The following is a 21,903-nucleotide window of genomic DNA, read 5'->3' as shown; positions in this document are numbered from 1 at the left end:
CAGTTGTAATTTTGTGGATTTCCTATAATTTTTTGTCTTGGTGGCTGTGCTTAATTTCCTCAGCAAGGATACAAACAACAATAAAAACTTCTTCACTTTTCAGTCATACAATTTATTTTGCAACATTCGCCCCATTCATAGGGCCGCTTTCAAACAGGCATTTCGATCAGGTCCCCCTGTCAGTTTTTCAGGCAGACCTGATCGGACGGTCCATCCCTGTGACCAGGTGGATGTTAGCAGACTTCTGTCTGTTTACACCTGCCTACATCTTAGTCTGAGTCTGCCAAAAAAAAAAATCTCTTCTGTAGGTGGATCAGAGTTAGTTGAATATAAACAGACAGTGGAGTCTGTTTGCTCCCGACCACCCATACAGCAGAGTTGTTGTGTGTGCTCTGCAGAAACTCAGCAGACACAGATGTCATTCACCCGCACTGCTCCAATCGGCAGAGGATTGGAATGGAATCTGCCCCATGTGAAAGGGGCCTAAAACATGTCTGATGAAAAACCTGTTCGGACGTTTGGCAAAATATGTTCTTGAGTGGGAAAAGGTGCTTTCTGTAGTTTGTGCAATTTACCCTCCCTGTCCTTTCCCTGACAGTCATTGAACACTTTTACTGTAAAGCTGAATTCCAGGAAGATTTAAAAAAACACAAATATTTGTAGCTCTGTAATCATTTAATATTTCATTAAATATATTTTATTATTGTCTATTGAGGGACACAGGAATATAGTAATTCTTGGACATTTTGGTTATGCTGCCACCTTTAAAAGGTTTGAACACTAGCAAACTCAAAAAGGTTTAAGCCAGCTTGCTACTAACACTCATGCCTCAGTTATCTTATTCATACAGTACAATACACAGGACATGTATTCATAGACCATGTATTACATCCAGGCTACCTTCATGTGAGTTGAACATTGGCAAACAACTTGGTAGGGCCACCCCTTAAGTGTATACCTATAACCCTGCTCATTCTCTAAGACTCCATTATTTTTGCTAGTGTCCTTAGTTGATAGACCTGTTCTCCACTACAGACATATTTTTCTCTGAAGCTTCTATCAATATTTGGCTGCTTATTGCCCTTGGCTATCTAGCAGTTTCCAGATCAATCACCCTCAGTATGTACCTTGGGGACCCTACCTGGACTCCTCGTAAGCTTAAAGAGCTAAATTTGAGTTTCTAAAATACTGGGCCTATTCTTCATTGGAGTGCTACATATACAATATGCTAAAGATGGTGCTACATACACTATATTGCCAAAAGTATTGGGATGCCTTCCTTTACACGCACATGAACTTTAATGGCATCCCAGTCTTGGTCTGTAGGGTTCAATATTGAGTTGGCCCACCCTTTGCTACTATAACAGCTTCAACTCTTCTTGGAAGGCTGTCTAGAAGTTTTAAGAGTGTGTCTATAGGAATGCTTAATCATTCTTCCTGAAGTGCATTTGTGAGGTCAGGCACTGATGTAAAACGAGAAGGCCTGGCTTGCAGTCTCCGCTCCAATTCATCCCAAAGGTGTTCTGTCGGGTTGAGGTCAGGACCCTGGGCAGGCCAGTCAAATTCCTCCACCCCAAACTCGCTCATCCATGTTTTTATGTACCTTGCTTTGTGCACTGGTGAACAGTCATGTTGGAACAGGAAGGGGCTGTCCCCAAATTGTTCCCACAAAGTTGGGAGCATGAAATTTTCCAAAATGTCTTGGTATGCTGACGCCTTAGGAGTTCCCTTAACTGGAACTAAGGGGCTAAGCCCAACCCCTGAAAAACAACCCCACACCATAATCCCCTCTCCCCCAAACTTTACACTTGGCACAATGCAGTCAGGCAAGTACCGTTCTGGCAACCGCCAATCCCAGATATATCCATCGGATTGCTAGACAGAGGAATGTGATTCGTCACTCCAGAGAACATGTCTCCACTGCTCTAGAGTCCAGTGGTGGCGTGCTATACACCACTACATCCGACGCTTTCAATGAAGTCCACTCTATGAAGCTCTCTACACACTGTTGTGCTAATCTAAAGGCCACATGACATTTGGAGGTCTTTAGCTATTGCAGACAGTTGGCGACTTCTGCACACTGTGCGCTTCAGCATGCACTGATCCTGCTCTGTTATTTCACGTGGCCTACCACTTCGTGGCTAAGTTACTGTTGTTCCCAGTTGCTTCCATGTTGTTATAATACCACTAACAGTTGACCGTGATCACAGTATCACACTTGAGTTCACTGAGCTCCTGAGAGCGACTCATTCTTTCACAAATGTTTGTGGAAGCAGTCTGTGCTTGATTTTTATACACCTGTAGCAATGGAGGTGATTGGAACACCTGAATACAAGGATATGGTGTGTGTATGTATGTATGTATATTTGTGTGTGTATATATATTACACATGCACATATACACCATAGTTATAGCAAAAAGTAAAAAAGTGTTTTGTTCGTTTTTTTTCTTTTTTTTTTTTATGTCACAATAGATCTCTCCTCTGGGAGACTAAATGAGGCATTGCTAAAAGATGCTACCACCATGCAGAAGTATCTTAAGCGCTTTCATCTTATTTTCAGCTGAATGATGTCCCGGAGACGAGACCCTTGATCCTTTTGAGAAGCTCACAAATGTACGATACGGGGGCTCTTTATTAAGCAATGGAGCTAGACTGAACAAAGAAAGGACATTGCAGACTACTGCTCTGTTCAAATGCATTAGGTGATTGGGGGTGGTCCATAAAAAATCCCTAGCTTTGTCTACGCAAAGGGAGCTGCGGCAGTTAAGAAAACAACTAGGCCAGCTAGTACAGATATCGTATGTACTCTCCAGCGCCTCAGGATATGCACAGCCAAAAGGGAAGCCAAGGGTACCAGGAAAGCGACAACCAAAGGAAATGCTTCAGGGGTGCAGCCCTCCTCAGACGGGGAAATCAGCCACTGGATAGAGAGAAAACAGGTGGCGCACACACCTAGTGCATTATCCAAGGTTTATTGTAGGAGTGAAAGAATAATAAAAACATACTCACAGACGAAGCATGTATCTCAAAAGCATAGAAAAATGACAATGGCCACAACGGCAGGCAAGGTGTTCTCACTGTCGGTGCGGTCAAATGGCTGACGCGTTTCGGGGACGAATCCCTTTCCTCAGAGCTGATGACCAACCTGTATGGAGGTCAAGTAGTAAATAACCAGGGCTAGATGCCTTGGGAGCAAATCTCCACCTCCTCTACTTGTTATAAGATGAGGGGTTGGAGGGGGTTATAAGATGAGGGGTTGGAGGGGGTTATTTAAAGTGCAATCTTTTGTAGTTTTTATAAACGCATATACATACATATATACACATGCATATACACATATACAAAGATACATACATGCACTAAGAGACTAAGCAAATAAAAAATTATTAAAAATACATGAATATAGCACCTGCAAATGTAGCTAAATAAAATTTTTTTATAAAATATATAAAAATAATCGTAATAGTAACACTGGCAATGATGATAAAAATAATAATATTAAACATCATAAAAGTAATAAGACTAGTGGATAGTGGATGATTATCAGTTTAAAGTAACGAGTGTGGCTGTAGACCATATATATCTATTCAAACGTGAAGCGCTGAGCAAACTGCTGGCGCTATGTGAGTGCTGTGTAGTGATATTGGACTGTTGTTGGAAAAAAAAAAAATTGGGGACATTAGAAGACAATGAAATAAAGAGTGTGTCTATGGGTAAATGAATGACCTTTTAGGAGGCAATGGTTAAGTGAATGGATGAGACATATGAATATGGTGTAGATACCTTTTGATGCTGATGTATGATGAATGGAAAGTAAGAGCCTTGCTGTTGATGCCTGAGTGGGATGGTGTGGGAGTGTGCTTTATGCCTGTGGGGAAATGGCTGCTGGGATGCAAACCACGAGACAGGAAGTAAACTCCGGATGACTCATGTCTGGTATCCCTGGAACAAAACATGAACACGTGCAGTGACTGCAAGGCTCCTTCCAGGGGGGGGGGAGGGAAAAGAGGAGGCAGATGTGATGAATGTTCTGGTCTCTGTCTCATCTCCCCCCCCCCCGTTCGTTTCTGTCTCACTCATTATCTGCCTCCTATCACTCTTCACCACAACACCACATTCACCCCCTCCAGCCATCCTCCACATGGCTATGCTGGCTCAGTTCCCTTCTTCCCCCCTGGGAGGAGCCTTGAAGTCACTGCACGTGTTCATGTTTTGTTCCAGGGATACAAGACATGAGTCATCCGGAGTTTACTTCCTGTCTCGTGGTTTGCATTCCAGCAGCCATTTCCCCACAGGCATAAAGCACACTCCCACACCATCCCACTCAGGCATCAACAGCAAGGCTTATTTTCCATTCATCATACATCAGCATCAGAGGTATCTACACCATATTCATATGTCTCATCCATTCACTTAACCATTGCCTCCTAAAGGTCATTCATTTACCCATAGAGACACTCTTTATTTCATGTTTTCTAATGTCCCCAATTTTTTTTTTCTTTTTTCAACAGTCCAATATCACTACACAGCACTCACATAGCGCCGACAGTTTGCTCAGCGCTTCACGTTTGAATAGATATATATAGTCTACAGCCACACTCGTTACTTTAAACTGATCATCCACTATCCACTAGTCTTATTACTTTTATTTTTATGATGTTTACTAATATTATTTTTATCATCATTGCCAGTGTTACTACTACGATTATTTTTAGATATTTTATTAAAACAAAATTGTTTTATTTATCTACATTTGCAGGTGCTATATTCATGTATTTTTAATAATTTTTTATTTGCTTTGTCTCTTAGTGCATGTATGTATCTTTGTATATGTGTATATGCATGTGTGTATATATGTATGTATATGCGTTTATAAAAACTACAAAAGATTGCACTTTAAATAACCCCCTCCAACCCCTCATCTTATAACAAGTAGAGGAGGTGGAGCTTTGCTCCCAAGGCATCTAGTCCTGGTTATTTACTACTTGACCTCCATACAGGTTGGTCATCAGCTCTGAGGAAAGGGATTCGTCCCCGAAACGCGTCAGCCATTTGACCGCACTGACAGTGAGAACACCTTGCCTGCCGTTGTGGCCATTGTAATTTTTCTATGCTTTTTAGATACATGCTTCGTCTGTGAGTATGTTTTTATTATTCTTTCACTCCTACAATAAACCTTGGATAATGCACTAGGTGTGTGCACCACCTGTTTTCTCTCTATCCAGCTAGTACAGATGACCATACATCCGTAGATGCCAAAGGTCATTTTATGAGTTTGGGAATAACCTGGGACCCTTTTAGCGAATGCCCTTGGGGGTGCTCAATTGAAACCGATGGTAACTCATATAACCACCCAAGAAGGGGCCAAGGCTATGGATTCCTCCACAATCGCCAAGGCATTTCAGCGTTCGTTTTTATCATAATCTTTATCATCTGCACAATCACGTCTCCCAGCTCCTTTCTTGGTGGCAAGAACTAATAGCCTCTTTCTTGGCAACCTCTGGTATGCCCTCCTTACCCTCGCAGGCTAGCAAATAAATGAAGGTCCCAATAACAGAGGAGTTAGACATCACTATAGCCACCACCAAAATGAATAAAGCCCCCGGACTAGATGACCTTACCCTAAACTATTATAAATCTTTCAGAAAAACCCTCTCTCCTTACTTCCTAAGTGCATACAATTCGCTTTCCAACGGTCACCCCCCCCCCCGCCAGATATGTTGAGGGCGCACATCACTGTTATCCCGAAACCGGACAAGGACCACACTCTATGCAGCAACTACAGACCCATTGCCCTTCTCAACGTCGACCTCAAATTGTTTTCCAAGATCATAGCAAATAGACTACTCCCCTATATTTCCGAGTTTATCCATGCCGACCAGGTAGGATTCGTCCCCCAGAGCGATAAGACGACGAAGGTTATTGATCTGATCCACTGTGCTCGGTCAAGGACCCACCCTTTCATGCTGTTGTCCACTGATGCTGGGAAGGCCTTCGATCGAGTAGATTGGCAGTTTTTGCAAGCCACTCTGGATCATGTGGGACTGGGTACCCATATGACGACATGGATTTCTGCACTATACTCCTGCCCTATGGCCGCTGTGAAAATGAATTACACGTTCGGATTACTTCCCATTATCCAATGGAACTCTACAGGGATGTCCCCTATCCCCATTAATTTTTATCCTGACTCTTGAGCCATTCCTGTGTAAGTTATGATCCAACCCATCCATAACAGAACTACAGCTCTCACCTAATGAATACAAGATACACTGATGATCTCTTGTTTTGCCTTACCAATCCAGAGACCTCCATACCAGAATTGCTTTCCCTGCTCACTGAGTATGGGAGCTTCTAATTTTTCCATTAATTTTTGTAAATCGGTGGCACTTAACATTAATTTGGCAAAGAACCGTGTGGCACATTTGCCGTGCTCATACCAGTTTTGTTGGGCCTCATCCTCTATGCGATACCTCGGCTTTAACATCACATCTGAAACCTCTGCAGTATATCAGGCAAATTTTAGCCCTCTGTTATCCAAAATTATGTTGGACATGTGCATATGGCAGGGCTTAACTCACTCTTGGTTTGGACACTGTAATGCCTACAAAATGATGACATTGCCTCAGATTTTGTATCTCATACAGGTATTACCCCTACAACTTGATTTTATCTGTGGGGGAAAGTTGGCATGGACGAGGTTCACCTTGCTTATTCTCCCTAAGCTGAGAGGCGGTGTTGGCCTGCGAGAGTTATCATTATAATATAAAGCCTTTCTAGGGTGGTGACATGGTGTACATCTCCAAGATATAAGCTGTAGGCCCAAACTGAACAACGATCAGCGCAGGTCGCACTTGTAGCTTTGCCCTGCTTACAGGTAAAATATTATCGTTCTCTTAAGAGTCCACCCCACTGTGGGAATGGTGATTAAGGTTATCCACCAGATTTTTCAACAAAAGGGACTGTCCCATTATCCCTTTCCCCTTACCCCAGTACTCTCCAACCCTGCCTTTCCTCCAGGAATTGACACTAGGACAGTTACGTCGCCTGGGGGAGGCAGCTTTACACCGTGTAGGCATTTTACGACTCTGCAAAACTGGATGACCCTTCAGACAATTTGCACTCTTGTACAACCCCCTTTTAAGTGTTTGGTCGACCTACCAATTGTGTCACTTTTTTCAATTGTTTCCAGACTCTGACAAATATACCAGATCACTCATCCCCTTTGAGCACCTGTGTGCCACAAAGAAGTATACACCTCACCTTCTATCTGTATTATATAAAATGTTAAACACACCAGAGGAGATGTTCGTCCCCTTTTACATGCGCAAATGGGAAGCTGAGCTGCAAATGTCCTTTTTCGAGAGAACAAGTGAACCAGATCATTCAATTAGCTCACAAATCCTCGATAGCTAATCGTTTCCAACAGTAGGGATAAAAATGTCTGTCAAGGTGGTATAGGGTCCCGGTGCTACTGAACAAATTTTACCCTTCAGTCTCCAGGTTGTGTTGGTGCTGTCAGAAGGAAGAGGACACTTTATTGCATTTCTTTTGGCAATGGTCTTTGAATCAGTTCTGGACAGGAGTAAGGAACTTAGTCTCGCAGTTGACCTCATTGGATTTGGGAAGAGACCCACATCTCCTTCATCTCAACTTGGTACCGCTATATCACTATAAATGCTCCCTCACAAGTTCACCTTCTGAATGTGGCATGGGCATGCATTCCAGATCTGTGGAAGCAAACCTCTCCCCCAACTATGGGTCATTGGTTTGCGAAGTTGAATGAAATTGGCTGTATGGAAAGTCTAACTGCCTCCCTTAACAACAAGAAAGATGAATTTCAGGCAACGTGACGGCTCTACATGATGTACACTTGCTCTTTTCCCCCGAGCACGATTGAGTCCTTTTGGAGGTTAAATTTTGAATCCTTTGACTGGGCAGGTTCTATGGGGGAGGAGTAGAAGAAGCGGGTGGGCCCGCTTCCACTCTGCCCCTCCATCCCCCAGACCTGCCTCCAGTACTTGTCAGCGTGTTCCCACTCCATTCTCTCTGTCTGGTCTCTTCCTTCTTCTCTGGCATCTCCCCTCATTCCCATTCTTTTTGTATTTTTATGGTCCCAAGATGTGAGGCATCGAATTTTTGTGTTTTATAATGGAAAAAAGTTTCAGGTAGACTTTGTGTATTTCAGGTTCATTACCCTACACTTCCAGTATGAGTGGCGTTATAATATCTTCTGTAATTGATAATCTGTATCTAGCCTAATGTTACTGGAATACTGTGACATGTTGTGCCATGATGCACTTTTTAAATGTTTATGCTTGCCCATATTGCTTACTGTGTGATGGTACTTGTGAGTGTGCATTGTCTAAATAAAGAATTGCACACAAGAAAAACAAAATCACAAAAGATGAAAAACTGGTGGTGATCAAATACCACCAAAAGAAAGCTCTGTGTGAAAAATGATATAAATTTTGTTGGCTACATTGTTGCTTGACCACACAATTACCAGTTAAAGTAGCACATTGTTAAATAGTAGTAAACAATGGCCTGGACATGAAGGGGGTAAAATCTTCTGTAGCTGAAGTGGGTAACCAAACATTGAACTCCAATATACAAAGTACTTTCCCTTGTGCATTATGAACAGGTAAGAACTGTAGACGATCTTGGCCCAAATTCTGAAAATCCTTCCGAACAGAACGCACATTGTTCTGGGACAAATCATTTGTGCAAGGTGCAGAACAAGATCAGAATTGAACTATTCACTAGCTTTCTTGACTAGAAACGTAATTTTGCTCTATACAAAGCATTAGTAAGACTTTTTTGGGTACTAGTTCACAAGAGAATGAACTTTGAAAGAGTACAGAAAAGGGTGAATACATTTATCAGTTAAATAGAGACTTAAGCTATGAGGAAAGATTAGCTTCACTGAATTTTTTCACCTGTGAGAACAGGAGATTTAAGGGTGCATTTGTTCATACCCACAAATGAATGCCGATTTTACATGCGAAAATTCCAGCAGTGGTTCCAGGGGATTAGTTGCAGGAGGCAGCCCATTGAAAGCAATGGGAGGGCTGCTGGATTCCGTAGCTAATCATGACATCACATTTAATCGCTCATGCAGTGATCACACACAAGTGATCGACCAGTCGACCCTGGATGCAGGCAGTATGTGTCCAGCACCATTCACACACATGTGGTCACTGCATGAGTGATTATATGTGAGTGCGTATGATTATCTGCAGGAAATGGCAGCCTCCCATTGCTTTTTAGTAAGGCTATCTCCCGCAGCTAATCGCTGGGGTTTGGGTTCTCCTTGTAATTGGTGTCAGGGTGCATTCACACCTCCGAATACACCAAAGGGGGTTGTGAACACCTTGTATAAATACAATAATCGTACATATAGAAAACTAGATGCAGAATAGTTTACTTTAAGGTCATTGCAAAAGGCAAGGGGCCACTCTTTGGTCTGAAAGAAAAAAAATCCTTACCCTGCATATATAGAAGGGGATCAAGTTGTGAAAATATGGAATAATCTTCCACTAAAGTAACTCAGTAGGTTGTGAAAAAATAGTGACTGAGTTTAAATAAGCACAAAATATAAATGGCTACTAATCAGAAACAGAACTGTGGAATGTTGATCCAGGGAATATCTGATGACTTTGGGGGAACCACAAATAATTTTATCCTGTATTCATGCAAATTTGAGCATGCTTTATTATTTTCTTGCTGTTTTCTGAAATAAATGTTTTTTTAAAGCTATGAAACTATATCTTTTATTTTTATATTGTCAGTTCTCAGTGCAATGAAGGAGGATAGTGAGAAAGTTCCAACATTGCTAACAGACTACATTTTAAAAGGTATGTTTTTTTTGTTATGTTAATGTGTATGAAACAATTATATGCTCTCTTAGCATCTGTTAAATATACCTCATCCTAGAATACTGTATGATTCATGCAGGTTTTTAGTCCTCACTTGCAGAACTTTACATTGACCGACATTAAATCTCATTTGCCACATACTGTAGATGCCCAATTAAATTGAGGTTGGCTTGTAAGTTGGAGACATCCTATAAGGACGTTATTGCACTACATAGCTTGGTGTCATCCGCAAACCCTGAAATAGTACTTTTAATCCCAAAGTCTATATTCAGTCCACATAAAAGCTTTGTGTGCAAAATAAATTACGTTCATGACTGGCAGATCGCTGAGATTTTTCTGTACTTTAAGTTCACAAAGGTATAATTATAGCAGGTCCGAGTTAACTACTGGAGCTGCTTAAACTACACTAGAAAAGCAATTACAGGTGTCCACAGTTAATGATGGCTATAGATGTTAGATCATTGTTGCCCGATCCAGTCATCTGTGGCCAGCTTCAGACCCAGCCATACACTTTCAGCTGATAAATGTTAGGGTGTGAGGAATAGTAGTTGGATGTGCAAGATAATTTCAGGCAATTTTTAGTTTTTTTTTTTTTTTTTTCCCTGGAATTAACCACAAGCAAAGGTGTATGTATAGGCTGCTCCACCATAGTAATAAGCATGTATTCTTTGGAAATTGTAGTATATACTGTATATACATTTATACACTTATCTGTGTTAAAAAAAAAATTGTGAGTGAGTTGGCTTATACCTGAGTATTCAGCCACTTGCTGATGTCTGCAACCAGCTTAATTTTTTTGAACAAACGGGTTTTTTTTCCGTTTTTTTTTTTTTTTTTGGTCGATTTTCTCATATGCATTTTCTAAATATATGCAGCCTCAAATGTTACCCTTGGCATTGCAGAGGGACTGCAAAAAAAAATATCTGGCAGGAGATATGGCAATTCCTTTCCTTCTCCCTGGAAGGTCTTCACTAATGTGTGTATTTTCATGCTTGGGACTTCTGTCTGTTTTTTCAGAGTAGACAGTTCCTGATTTGTTGGGGGTTCCTTTTTGTGGGTTGATATCCTGACCTGAACTGCATTGGATGGTTCGGGAACTTTCCCTGTGACAGGATGAGTGACCTGGTTGCTTTGCTGGACGAATCTGTCATGGATCCAACCCCCACGCCCACAGCGACTAGCTAACCGAGGCACGCATGTGCAACCGTGACTTGGGGTAAGAGGGAATAAGGGGGACTTAACTTTCAATATATAAAACCGGCTGTGATACACTTTCACAGCCTGCACTACCTCTGGCCACCACCAGAGGGAGACTCCAATCCAGCTGGCTGACCACACCCACAGGCAGATGTGATCTTACATACAATCTGGTGCAATAACTAGGGTTGAGGAGCAGCCTAGCAACCACACACCCTTCTAGGGTTCCTCCAGCTATCCTCCAAGCCAGAACCCCGGTGTTAATCACTCTTCCACTGTCCACACACCCCCACACCAGAAACACTACAAACGGTAGCTTGCCACCACCCAACAGTTTATCCGCAGAACGGTCTGCTGGGACACCACACACACAGAGATCTCCGTCTGGCAGATCTGCTACCTTTACAATCTGCATGCAATATGCCAACACGCAGTGCAATTGCATACATATTGGCAATGAACTTGACTGAGCATAAAAAGACACTGCAATACAATACAATCTCTGTGGAGATATGAGCGCGAGCTTAAGTACCCAGAAGTCACGTATTAATTTTATGGTTTAATATCCCGAACGTGGGCAGTGTATAAAATGTGTACAAAGTATAAAAAGTTACAGAAAATACAAGAAGACACACAATTGGCTATTGACTATAAAATAAAAGGGAATAAAACAGAAATAAAACTTTTACCAAGAGTTATTCTGCGACTGGAGCAAGTCAGGGAAAGTCCGCAATCCGTCAGTCAATAGAACTGGCTCCGTATGAATCACCCAGTCAGGGATTGAATTTTTGACACCAGCGCATCAGTTCGATCGCGACAGTACCATTCACTGTTCAGCTGCCGCAATCAGGTGCCATATAACGGTTTTCTGCATTTTTTGGGGATCCTACATAGTCTACAAATACCGTTTTACATGCAGGTGTAGCCTACAGTGTGTCCAATCAGAAGGAAGTATTTTCATCTCTCTGCAACTAATATTTTAGCTTTTATGAGAGATGAAATATATTCCTTTGATCTGCTGATATAATTTGTAGCTCCCAGACAGATCGGAGCCCTCCTGGTCGAAATGTCTGGTGTCCCTCTTTCAAACTTCAAGAAGGTGGCAAAGTCTGATTATATATAGGTGACAAATCTTCCAGCCTAGAAGCTGCTCTGTCTTTTCAGATGCTAATGGGTGAGCACATGTCTCTGAATACATATGAATGAATATATGACTGAATACATATTTAATAACAAGGAATGAAACTAAATTTACAATTATATATTGCTACTGATCACATCTCAGTCCAATCAATTGAATCCCACATTTACGTTACAGTCACAGAGTGTGTTATTCTTGATCTCACTGTCTGTCCTAGAGACACAGCATCACCTTCTGGGTGCCTTCGATTGATGGCCACTGCATTCAAGGGTGAGGGTTTGGCATTAGAGTGCCCTTCCTTTCCTACTTGGAAGAAAATTTCAATTGCCTTGTACTTCCCTGCATGAACAGCATGCAGAGCATTTTGAGGCCTTTTTGTAGGAGCATTTTGAGCATTTTGTAGGAGTCCCCAAGAAGGGTTTAGTCTAAATCTGGAGGCCTTTGTGTGACCTGATCACCAGGAGATGGGACATCCAGATAAAACCACAGTCTTCTGAGGAAGCTCCAATGGAGTCCTTCCACATTCCTATGAGGCAAATAGGCTTTGTAGCATGACTAAGTCTATTGGACCTAGCTTCTTTGTAGAGGATTCTGCTCCAATCCAAGGTAGGTTTGATATAGATCTGACAGAGCTTGAGCTATTTTGCAAAGAAGAATGCGCAAATATTTCACTCTCCAGATGTGCGAAGCTGACAGAGAAATACCTAAAAAGACTTGCAGCTGTAATTGCAGCGAAAGGTGGTTCTACAAAGTATTGACTCGGGAGGCTGAATACAAATGTGCTCCACACTTTTCAGATATTTATTTGTAAAAAATGTTGAAAACCATTTATCATTTTCCTTCTACTTCACAATTATCTGCCACTTTGTGTTGGTTTACCACATAAAATGCCAATAAAATAAGTTTTTGGTTGTTACATAGTTACGTAGCTGAAAAAAGACAAAAGTTCACCCAGTTCAACCATTAAAAAAAAAAGTTATCCTATACCCACAGTTGATTCAGAGGAAGGCAAAAAAATCCAACAAAGCATGATCAAATTTGCTCCTGCAGGGAAAAATATTCCTATTCATATTCTGTGTATCTAAGAAAGAATTCAGCCCTTTTTTTTAAGCAATCCACGGAGCTGGCCAGAACCAACTCTTGACGGAGTCTATTCCACATTTTCACAGCTCTCACTGTGAAGAAACCTTTCCGTGTTTGGAGATTACATTTCTATTCTCCCAGATGTAAAGAGTACCCCCTTGTCCTCTGTGAATAGCTCTACACCGAGTTCATTATATAAACCACTGATGTATTTATACATGTTGATCATATCCCCCTTAATTTCCTCTTCTCAAGAGAGAATAAATTCAGTTTCTCTAATCTTTCCTCATAGCTGAGCTCCTCCATGCCTCTTATCAGTTTGGTTGCCCTTCTCTGCACTTTCTCCAGTTCCCCAATGTTCTTTTTGTGAATTGGTGCCCAAAATTGAACTGCATATTGTAGATGAGGTATTACTAATGATTTGTACAAGGGTAAAATGATATCTCTCTCTTTGGAGTCTATACCTCTTTTAATACAAGAGAGGATTTTGCTCGTTTTAGAAACCGCAGCTTGGCATTGCATGCCATTATTAAGCTTGTAATCTACCAGAACTCCCAGATCCTTCTCCACCATTGATTCCCCCAATTGTACCCCCCCTAGTATGTATGATGCATGCATATTCTTAGCCCCCAAGTGCATAACCTTACATTTATCAACATTAAACCTCATTTGCCACATAGTTAACCAATTAAACAGTGCATTGAGGTCAGCTTGTAAGTTGAAGGACGTTATTCCACTGCACAGTTTGGTGTCATCTGCAAAGACTGAAATGGTATTTTTAATCCCAGACCCTATATCGTTTATAAATATATTTAAAAAGTAAGGTGTCACGGCCCTCCCTCCCATCATCACTCCCTCTCTTCCCTTCTCCCTTCCCCATTGCATGTCCCTGCGCCCGCACGTAGCCCACACAAAGTGGTGTGCTGGGCGCCAGGGATCTGCCCCCTGCAGTGAGGTTCGCGCCTCTCCTTGGCCAGGCACTGAGGAGTCTGCCACCCCGCTGTGCCTGCATGTGGATTCCCCACATGCAGGCCACCTGGGTGTCTCCACACGCCCCACTCCCATTGTCTCGGGAACTGCGCAGCCCCAAGGTTCCTGCGCCCGCCGGAGACAGAGGCCACGTTCCCTGTGCGCGGCCGGAGTGAGGGGGTGGGGCTTGTTGCCCTGGAAACCCACCAGCCGTTGCCGTGGCAACCAGGAAGCGCCCTGCTCTGGGGATAAAAGACCGGAGCAGGACCCGAGTGGAGAGTTAGTTCCCTGCTCATGTGACAGAGTGCTGTGAGAGGTCTGATCTGCGGCCAGACCCTACTGGCAAGACCCTGCAAGCTGAGTGCCCCTGCAAGCCTGCCTGCTGCTGTGTGCCCAGATTACCCATTGCCTGCCAGCCTACCCTCTGCTGTGCCCGGATTATCTTTGCCTGAACTGCCCCTCTGTGTGCCCGGATTACCCATTGCCTGCCAGCCTGCCCCTCTGCTGTGCCTGGATTATCTTTGCCTGAACTTCCCCTCTGCTGTGTGCCCGGATTACCCATTGCCTGCCTGCCCCTCTGCTGTGCCCGGATTATCATTACCTGAACTGCCCTTCTGCTGTACCCAGATTATATTTGCCTGTCCTTCTGCTGTGTGCCCGGACTTACCCATTGTCTGTCTAAACTGCCCTGTTGTAAACTGGACTTTACCCATTACCTCCCTGAACTGTCCCTTTGCTGTGTGCCCCGGATTTATGCCTTGCTGCACCGATCAAGTGTCCCAAATCCCTCAATAAAAACCTTGTGTGCCCATTGCTCTCCGCGTGTGTTCTGTCCCACCTACACGTTCGTCACATACGGGTTTTAACACTGAACCTTGGGGCACACCACTGACAACCCTAGACCATTCAGAGTATGAATTATTAACCACTACTCTTTGAATACGATCTTTTTCTCAGTTCTCTACACATTTACATACAGATTTTTCCAAGCCCGTAGACTTTACCTTACACATTAGCCATGTGTGGGGAACTGTGTCAAACGCTTTTGCAAAATCCAATTATATCATGTCCACTGCCACCACCCCTCTGTTGAAGGTTTTTCTCACCTCATAAAATGAAATCAGATTTGTTTGATAACTTCTGTCTTTCATGCTGTTTGTTGCTTAAAATATTTTTTCTAGCAAGAACTCATCTATGTGTCTTTTATTAAATTCTCCAGTATCTTCCCAACTATAAAAGTTAAACTAACGGGTCTATAATTACTTGGTAAAGAATCACTATATTGGTGTCACTGGGGATGTCAGTGACAGTTCCCCCCCAGTGTCAGAATGCCTGCCGCAGTCCCGCTATGTCGCTGATCGCCACCATTACTAGTATAAAAAAAAAAAATTCCATTTATATATACCGCCATTTGTAAACGCTATAACTTTCATGTAAACCAATTAATGTACACATATTGGAATTTTTTTGCAAAGACATGTAGCATAATTCATTTTGGCCTAAATTTAAAGGCAAATTTGTCTTTATTAAGTTTTATGACATAGTATACAGAATACAGAAAAGAAAAAAGTGAGCCAGCGATTACATACACAGATGAACAATCAACAGGCTCAAACAGGAGATAAGCCAAAGAGATAATATAAATTAGTGATCTTCACCAGTCAAATTAGGAAAACCTGGATAAATAACATGAAAACACCCAAGACATATCTTGAGAATCTACCCCAAAAAAGGGCATGAAGAGCAGCAACATATGTCCGGGCGGAGTCCACCAATTAAAAGAAACAAAGAAAAAGGGGAAAGGGAGAAAGAAAGGAAGGAGCACAGTAAGGAGGAAGAGTCGGGAGCCAGGACAGACAAGGGGGCAAAGCCACAGTGGAAAATCCAAAGGGGCCCCGGGTGGGCAATACAATAGCACAAATCGAAAGCAAATGCACTGATACAAGGCAGACAGCCGTGGGTCAAGCAGACAAAGCCTAAGAAGGCACAGCTGGAGCACACAAGTCACGAAGGATTGAGGAAGAGGAAAAATGGAGCCAGAGTGACCGTAATAATTTGTTTTTCAAAGGTATCATTGGCAATCGCCAACATCTCTTCCATTCGCATGATATCATTAATCCCAGAAACCCACAGCGGTAAGGGGGGGCGGCCGTTTTTCAAAACAGAGGTATCAATTGACGAGCCACAGACAGGAAGAAACATAATAAACATTTCTTCTGTGCCGCCAGCGAGCCTGGTAAAATGGAGAGAATAGCAATCTACGGCAAAGAGGTCAAGAACGCACCATGATTTTTTTAGACATCAAAAACTTGGGACCAAAAGGGTCAAATTTTATCACAATCCCATCAGATATTTCGCCTAAATATAAGACTAATTTAGATTTTTTTTTAAAAAAAAATTTACTTGACACATTTAATACCAAAAAGTAAAAAATCTAGTTTGTTTTTTTTTTTTTCAAAATTGTTGATTTTTTTTGTTTATAGCGCAAAAAAAAATGCAGAGGCGATCAAATACCACCAAAAGAAAGCTCTACTTGTGGGGGAAAAAAGATGTAAATTTAATTTGGGTGCAGCGTTGCATGACCACGAAATTGTCAGTTAAATTGCAAAAAATGGCCTGGTCAGGAAGGGGGATAAATCCTGTGCAGGGCAAGTGGTTAAAGCCACTAAACCAATTGATATGCCTCCCAAAACCTTTAAGTTTAAGGCTTGCCATAAATAATTTTCACATTTGCTTGTGCTCTCAACCTAATTGTCAAGCCATCAAATGGTTGGTGTCCCGGCTGATCACATGCGCAGCACCATGACCACTACAGGCCAAACAGAGGCTACGATTGCAGCTTCCTTGGTTGTAAAGTATAGGAGGGTTTAATTTCCTTTTAAATATTGTCAGCCTAGAGTGAGGTCAATTGTGCATGGCACCCTTTATCCCTTAGGAAGTCCAAGTGGTTGTTTGGTAGCCTGCAGTGTTGTAGTAATCTTAACAAAAGAGTAAAGACATCAGACTTTCAAACATAAGAAGCAAGGTTTAGCCTACAATGTTCAAAATGCATCTGAGGGAGGTACTGCAGTGTAACTGCACTGTAGCCATGCAGTATACGTGAGAGGGAGCCACATAAAATGTCATTGTATGCTATATGTTGGCCAGAAAAGTGTGAACTACAGGTGCATGAGCACAAATCCATTGTATGTACTGTACCTTCCTTAAGGCCACGAGGGAACACATAGAAAAAGCGAGAAAAGTACTAATGATACTGATGTAGATAGGACACTTTTACACATCAGGGCTATGAACTGAAATGGCATGTACTTTAGCAAATTGACTGCATGGATTGTATTAAACTTCAAACTGTATAAGGATGCATATGACATTGCAAAAAGGCATTTTTACACAGCCAAAAAATAAACCCTAGAGAAGAAATCTCTCTCAAGTGCTTCCTGTGGCTTATATGCCTGCATGTGTTGTTTTCAGACCCAACAACCCTATTTGTCTCCTCCAAAACCGTTTTTTGACCTTTATTTGGGCCTACAACGGCCTAGAGTCCCACGTACTATTCTGTACATAGATATGCTTCATAGTGGCTTGGGAGTTCCTAACGTCAAACGATACTCTAAAGCCACTCAAATATTGCAACTCTTGCTTCCTCATGCTACCGTTGATATCCTCTTTTTAGAATTGCCCAATTGCGAATCGACCCCTATTGAAGCACTACTGTTTCTTCCCCCTAAAGCTTGTCCACCTAAATTAAGCTGCTAAGTCCAGGACCTTCAAACTATGTGACATTATGTCCCCTTTTATTTTGCCCCTACTACCTATCCTTAACAATCTGTTCTTCCCTCCGGGTGTGCATCACCCTATATCCTTTGCCTGGTGGTCTGCCCACAGATGATTTACACATGTCCACCATTTTTGACCTCCCATAACTTTCCTACTTTTGTCTCTCTGAGTACCAAGGTTCTCCCAGTTCATAACATATGCGCTATCTGTGGTTGCAGTATTGGTTCCTGACCCTTTCAGGTTGGATAAAAGAGAAGTATGGCTTCCATGTTTTTTCTCAAATTATACCTCTATAGCTGGATGCAGCATTGGTCCAATGCTGCATCTGTCCCCCACATTCTCTAAGTGTGAGTTCTTACAGCTGCTCTGAGCAGAGAGCAGTCACTCTCACTCACCGCTGTCTACTCTGCCACCCCCCAGCATGCTCACTGGAGCACTGGGCTGTGGAGGGGTAGGGAACGGCTGGCTTAGGCTCTCGGCTGTTCACTGAGCCAGGTGCCGCTCCAGACCCTAGTATGAATTCCGTCTTTAAAGCTGAGTGACATCAGCTGTCAGCTGAAAATGGGTCACAGGCAGGGGCAGACTGACAACTTATGGGGCAATAGGGGATCATGGGGCCCCTGTGTCCTTGCCCAAACTCAAAAGAGCCTATGAAAAAGGTACCAGGGGCATCTCATGGGGCCCCCTACTGACCCCGGGCCCTCAGGCAGTGCCCGAGTTTCCAAATGGTCAGTCTGCCCCTGGTCACAGGAGTGCAGAAAGAACTGCACTCCTGTATCCACAAGAGAAGTACAGCCAAAAGAGCTTTAGCTGTACTTCTCCTTAACTTTCCATATAAAAACAGCAATTGAACACCTCTGTCTGCACACTCTTGGATCACCCAAACTTAATCTCATTTTATATTTAATGTTAAACACCAGAGACCATTCCTCTTCCTGCTCTTATGTAGGGCTCTGCAAAGGGGAACTAGAGGCCCCTATGGACCTAGAAGACTGGAGTAGCTCTTGGTTATGTATAGCAAAATTCTTTGACACCTCAATCCTGAAGACTGCATGCAAGGTTCTATTCTGGTGGTACAGGGTCCCTGTTTAAATAGCCAGTGCAAGCCTCACTTTCTCTTATAGATTTTTCGGAGGCTGTGGTCTACAAGGGCACACTGTCCATGTTTGGTGGTTCTGCCCTAAAATCACATCGTTCTAGCCCAGAACTTTTGTATTGCTCCAAGCCTTGTTCCAATTGATAGTCTCCTGAGTCATTTTGTTGGGCCTTTTTTCAACCTACTGATTCCTAGTTTCTTTTCAAGTAAAAAAAAAAATTAGCAACCTATTCGTTTCTGACAGCAAAGCAAACAGTAGCCAGGATGTGAAAGAAATCCTCCGTTCCTTTCCATGAAGTCAAAGATCATTTGAACCAGATGCTTGTGAATGAGAATTCTCAATCCAGCATTTTCAATGATTCACAATCAAAATTTTCAAATATTTGAGACCCTTGGCTCACTTACACCTTACCAAACTTTTGAACCTTGATAGTCTGAGTGTCCCGTGATGTTTTGAGTTTTCAACCATAGTCTGTGAGAGAGAGCTCTCTCCCTTGATCCACTGGTTTTGTTTCTTTTCTTTGTTCTGTGCTGGAGTCCTCTCTTTCCCATGTTTTTTGTCCAGGTTGGGTCTTCCCTGCCTGCACACCCTACGTACTGTGGTCAAAGCTCTAAGGTCCATTGTTTTTGAACACCTTTCTGTTGATACCTTTCATTGGTATCTGTCTGTTGACTTAATTGTGTTCAATTTTGTGGCCCCTGCTGGACACTTGTTCTCTCCTTTCACTAAAACGGTGAAGAGAAGCAAGGTGTCTCCTCTCTTTGCTCTGTTCTGGCGCTGCAGCCTCTGCCATATTTGGTACTGTCAGGAATGGACTTGCCAGTAATGGTGGGACTCACCTGCCTTGTGGGCTGCAGTACCAGGGCTGGCCAGCGGGTGCTCCCGGCAATCAGAGACTCAACCCTGCAGCCAGCCAAACACCTGAAGCTGATCATGCAGGTGTATTTAAGGGATGGCCAGACCTGCAGTCTCTGCCTTGGTGTGTGTTTTTCTTGGGCCCTGTATCTTGTTACCTGCATCCCTGTTCCTGTCCCTGTCTGACTGATTCGTTGCTGACCCTGCCTGATCCGAACCTCTGCTGACTTCTCCTGTTTCATTCCTGGCTTGTGACCCCGACCATTCTCTGCCTGACCCCCTGTACCTACCTGCCCGATTGTTATTGACCCGGCCTGCCTGACGACGCTTGCATTGTATGTACTGTTATCTGTGGGTGGTTTGGTTTGGTTCGTTTGCACTGTGTTATGTTTTAGTATTGCACTGCGTTTATGTTTGTATTGTTAGTCTTTAATAAGTTATATTGTTTATAACTTAATCTGAAGCCTGCGTTTCCCTGCGTCAGTCACATACCTCTGGTCACACCCCGGAGCCCTGACAGGCACCACTTCATACTTCAGGAGTGTCAGATACCTGTGCCCACCACTGCAGTCTGTGGTTCTGTCTTCTGACCATCATTAAGCCATCTGGCTACTACCCATTCCACTTATCTCTACTTCTTGGAAGACCCAAGCTACAGATTATATTTTTCTAGTGGTATATGGGCATAACATAATTGATGTCTATATGGGCAGCACAGTGGCTAAATGGTTAGTACTTCCGCCTGGCAGTACTAGGGTCGTTGGTTCGAATTCCCAGCCACGGCACCTCCTGCCTGGAGTTTGCATGTTCTCCCTGTGCCTGCTTGGGTTTCCACCGGGTACTCCGGTTTCCTCCTATACTCCAAAGACATGCTGGTAGGTTAATTGGATCCTGTCCAAATTGGCCCTAGTATGTGTATGTATGAATGTAAATTAGGGACCTTAGATTTTACGCCCCTTGAGGGTTAGGGACTGATGTGAATGTACAATATTTATAAGATATCTTCCTGCGCCTAGTGAGACACTCTACTACAGGTACTATCCTGCTGCTGTGCAATGTGAACAACACAAATATATGAAAAAATAAAATAACAGCGCAAAACATAGACCTCTACATAAAATCAAAAAAGTGCAAAAAAAAAAATTATGTAAAACAAAATACAATTTAAATGGTGCAGTCCATCAAATTCTTATATAAATAGTGAAATCCATCAAAATAAACAAAAGTTCAAAAATATTCAAAAATATATATGTGCAAAAAAAGGAAACAAGAAAGAAATCTTTTCACATTCTTCTTGTAAAGAAACTTCCACCTTCCACCCGTGAAAACCAATATCAAATGCACTCACCAGATATAGGTGAATAAAACGCCTTTTAGGAATTTTATGGGATCCTACACCCTCTTTCGTATCCACTCTATAGGAATCCTCTCCTCCAACATGGGCTCCACCATCCGACCAGGGAGAAAAAAATCTCAAATAGTGTGATATTGTAAGACACCATTTCATATGTGAAATCAAGGATTAAGGCCACTCACATTAATTTCACTTTAAAAAGGCATATTTATTAAGGCAAGCTTCTCTCCAGATGAACAGTAGATGCAAGGTAACCTCTCACAGAATCTCACATCACAGTCCCAGGTTCCAGCAGAAGCTCCACAGAGACCACACATATATAAATCCCACAAAGATGGCCGCTGGAACGCACCGCTCAGCGTGCGCTCCACTCACCGGAAGTGACGTCGGACATGCAAAATAAAACCGGAAATGCGTCAACGCGTCTTGAGAACGCCCTGTGGGAGGGGCGAAACGCGTTGACGCATTTCCGGTTTTATTTTGCATGTCCGACGTCACTTCCGGTGAGTGGAGCGCACGCTGAGCGGTGCGTTCCAGCGGCCATCTTTGTG

At 42.8% G+C, this 21,903-nt stretch overlaps 1 protein-coding gene across 2 annotated transcripts in view; it reads left to right on the top strand.

Annotated features, from left to right (window-relative positions):
• Positions 1-21,903, top strand: part of FEZ2 (fasciculation and elongation protein zeta 2) — a 151,224-nt gene that overhangs the window by 106,962 nt on the left and 22,359 nt on the right. For both annotated transcript variants that reach the window (XM_089681769.1, XM_089681768.1), the window contains one exon: positions 9,793-9,858. In XM_089681769.1, coding sequence (XP_089537895.1) covers positions 9,793-9,858 — 66 coding nt within the window. The remainder of the gene's footprint in view (positions 1-9,792; positions 9,859-21,903) is intronic.

The sequence above is a fragment of the Staurois parvus genome, unplaced genomic scaffold, assembly GCF_062004578.1.
Source record: "Staurois parvus isolate SC_StPar_1 unplaced genomic scaffold, SC_StPar_1.0 ptg000277l, whole genome shotgun sequence".
Classification (NCBI taxonomy): domain Eukaryota; kingdom Metazoa; phylum Chordata; class Amphibia; order Anura; family Ranidae; genus Staurois; species Staurois parvus.
This window is presented reverse-complemented; position numbering and strand designations above follow the sequence as displayed.